The sequence below is a fragment of the Otolemur garnettii genome, unplaced genomic scaffold (genome assembly GCF_000181295.1).
Source record: "Otolemur garnettii isolate 467f Iridium unplaced genomic scaffold, OtoGar3 scaffold00049, whole genome shotgun sequence".
Classification (NCBI taxonomy): domain Eukaryota; kingdom Metazoa; phylum Chordata; class Mammalia; order Primates; family Galagidae; genus Otolemur; species Otolemur garnettii.
In genome coordinates, this window is record NW_003852444.1 from 1484173 (window position 1) to 1486821 (window position 2649).

Sequence of the window (2649 nt, forward strand, 5' to 3'; positions counted from 1 at the left end):
GCGCTTTGTTTATTGGCTTACTGTCTTTCCAAAATTTCATTTCATATAAACTGTTTTTAGGTAAATAGTTTTCTGAATGTTCAGAGATTAGATTACTATAGCCTTTTGGATGAGAATCCATGCATAAATAATAATTTTCTTATCAAATTTTTCATTCCTTACATAGCAATAGCTGAATGTCAGGATTTTTCTAAGCCAGTAACACCACTGTGTATGAACAACCCTTGGCAGTATTCTCATCAGAGTAAAACTAGATCTTTAGTTGATGTATCTCCATTAATCACAAATTTACTGGATGTGGTTGCATATACCATGATTATAGTGAACAAATCTTCAAATGTGAGAATACATTTTGTTCTCAATGGAAATAGCATAACCATTTTCAAAATGGGGAAATAAGAACCTGTTGCCCACAATGTAATCCATAAATAGGTTCATAATTACAACCAATGTAACAAAAACCAAGTGCTCAATAATGTTTGGTTTATTCCAATTACTATCAAGACATACGAAAAAGGATTAGATAAGTGAAGCTGGTTTAATGTGGCAGTTCCTAATTCTATGGGTCCTGCTGCTGGGACACAAATAACTCCTCATGTCCCACACCTGAACACAGCCACTCAGCCTCCTACACAATGTCAGCAGCACCCAGGAGGCCATCTCCTTCCTGGTTGCCAGGGCGATGCAGTTCAGCCTGTCACATCTGAGTTGCAGGGAGAACACTGTGGCAAAGCTCTTTCCTCTATGTGATGTTCATGAGTCATGAAGCTGCCAGTTTGAATGTTAACCCAGAGAATTTCCCTAATAGTTTCTGCCAGGCCCCCTTCACCTCCTTATTCCTTAGACTATAAATCATGGGGTTCAACATGGGTGTCAAAATGGCATAGAAGAGAGAGATCATCTTCTCCTGAAGGACGGAGGGACTGGAGCGGGGCTGAATATAAATGAAAATGGCCATGCCATAGCACAGGGCAACCACCATGAGGTGAGAGGCACATGTGTGAAAGGCTTTCTTCCTTCCCTCTGTGGACTGGATCTTTAGGATAGTAGAGATGATCCGGATGTAGGACAAAAGAACCAGGCAGAAGGGTGTCATCAGAAGCACAATGCTGGAGACCATGATGGTGACCTCATTGGAGGAGGTGTCCATACAAGCCAGCCTGACCACAGCTAGGATTTCACAGGATATGTGATCAATAATCTTGTTACTGCACATGGGCAGCTGAAAGGTGATGGTGGTGTGCATAAGAGAGTTGATGGAGCCACTGACCCAGGATGTGATAGCCAACCTAGTACACAGGCCACCATGCATGATTGCTGAGTATCGCAGGGGGTCACAAACGGCCACATAGCGGTCATAGGCCATCACCGCCAGGAGAACAAACTCAATCCCACCCAATGCCAGGGAGAAAAATAACTGGGCTGCACAACTCAGGAGAGGGATGACTTTTTGTTTTGCTAGAAAATGCACCAGCATCTGAGGGACGATGCTCGTGGCATAGGAGACGTCAACAAGGGAGAGGTTGGTGAGAAAGAAATACATGGGAGTGTGGAGTTGGCTGTCCAGTCTGATCAGAAGAACAATGAGAAAGTTCCCCAGCACTGTCACCAGGTACATGACCAAGAACAGGACAAAGAGAGTGACCTGAATGTCCTGGTCACTGGACAGGCCAAGGAGAATAAACTGCCTCACCCATGTCTGGTTATCTATTCCCATTTAAAAGTGTGAGGATTATTAATCTGCAGACAGAATCAGAAAAAAATATAAGTTGTTGAATAACCATAAAAACAGCTTTCTAGGAATATGTACGTTAATGATGTTTGAGTGCTAGCCTTGGTCTTTAGATCAGTTGGAGACCAAGGGGACAACTTTGATCCCAATATGCATGATATATACTCTGCTTCAGAGAGATAGGTCATTGCCTTGACAAGGACATGATGTGTCACAGGGCAGTCATTTAAAACCTGGACATAGTTCTGCACTTTAGCCAACTAATTCTTTGATTGCAGTGCAAGAAGACCATTGTAGTTGGCAAAAGCAAAAAAAAAAAAAAAAAAAAAAAGATAAGCTATTAAGAAAACATGATTGCATTTCTCTGATGATTAAAGACAATGAGTATTTTTTTCATGTGTCTGTTGGCCAGGCACTTACCTTTTTCAGAGAAGTTTCTGTTCAAGTCCCTTGCCCACAATGAAATGGGATTACTTGTTCTTTTCTTAATAAGTTGAGTTCTCTGTGGATTCTGGTTATCAAAACTTTGTCACAAACATAACCTGCAAATAACCTCTCCCATTCTGAGGGCTGTCTGCTTGTTTTCCCTACTGTATTCTTGGCTGTGCAGAAGCTTTTTAGTTTGATCAAATCCTAGTAATGTATTTTTGGTGTTGCTTCAATTGCCTGGGGGGGGGCCCTAATCATAAAGTATTCTCCTGGGCCAATTTCTTCAGGTGTATTTCCTGCACTCTCTCCAAGAATCTTTATAGTTTCATGTCTTAAGTTTGAATCTTTTATGTAGTGAGAGTCAATTTTTGTTAATGGTGAAAGGTATGGGTCCAGTTTCAGTCTTCTACAAGATGCTAGCTAGTTCTCCCAGCACCATTTGTTAAATAGGAATCTTTTCCCCAATTTATATTTTTGATAGGCTTATC

General features: G+C 41.3%; 1 protein-coding gene across 1 annotated transcript; it reads right to left on the bottom strand.

Moving 5' to 3' along the window:
• Positions 1 to 676: 676 nt before the first annotated feature.
• On the bottom strand, positions 677 to 1755 carry LOC100960372 (olfactory receptor-like protein OLF3). Its single transcript, XM_003791538.2, has one exon. It carries the CDS (start codon positions 1715 to 1717, stop codon positions 761 to 763), a length of 957 nt encoding a protein of 318 aa, XP_003791586.1. The 5' UTR covers positions 1718 to 1755; the 3' UTR covers positions 677 to 760.
• Positions 1756 to 2649: the final 894 nt, after the last annotated feature.

What these genes read in the sequence shown, in the direction of transcription:
- LOC100960372 (XM_003791538.2), bottom strand. Translation starts at nt 1,717, where the DNA reads ATGGGAATAGATAACCAGACATGGGTGAGGCAGTTTATTCTCCTTGGC.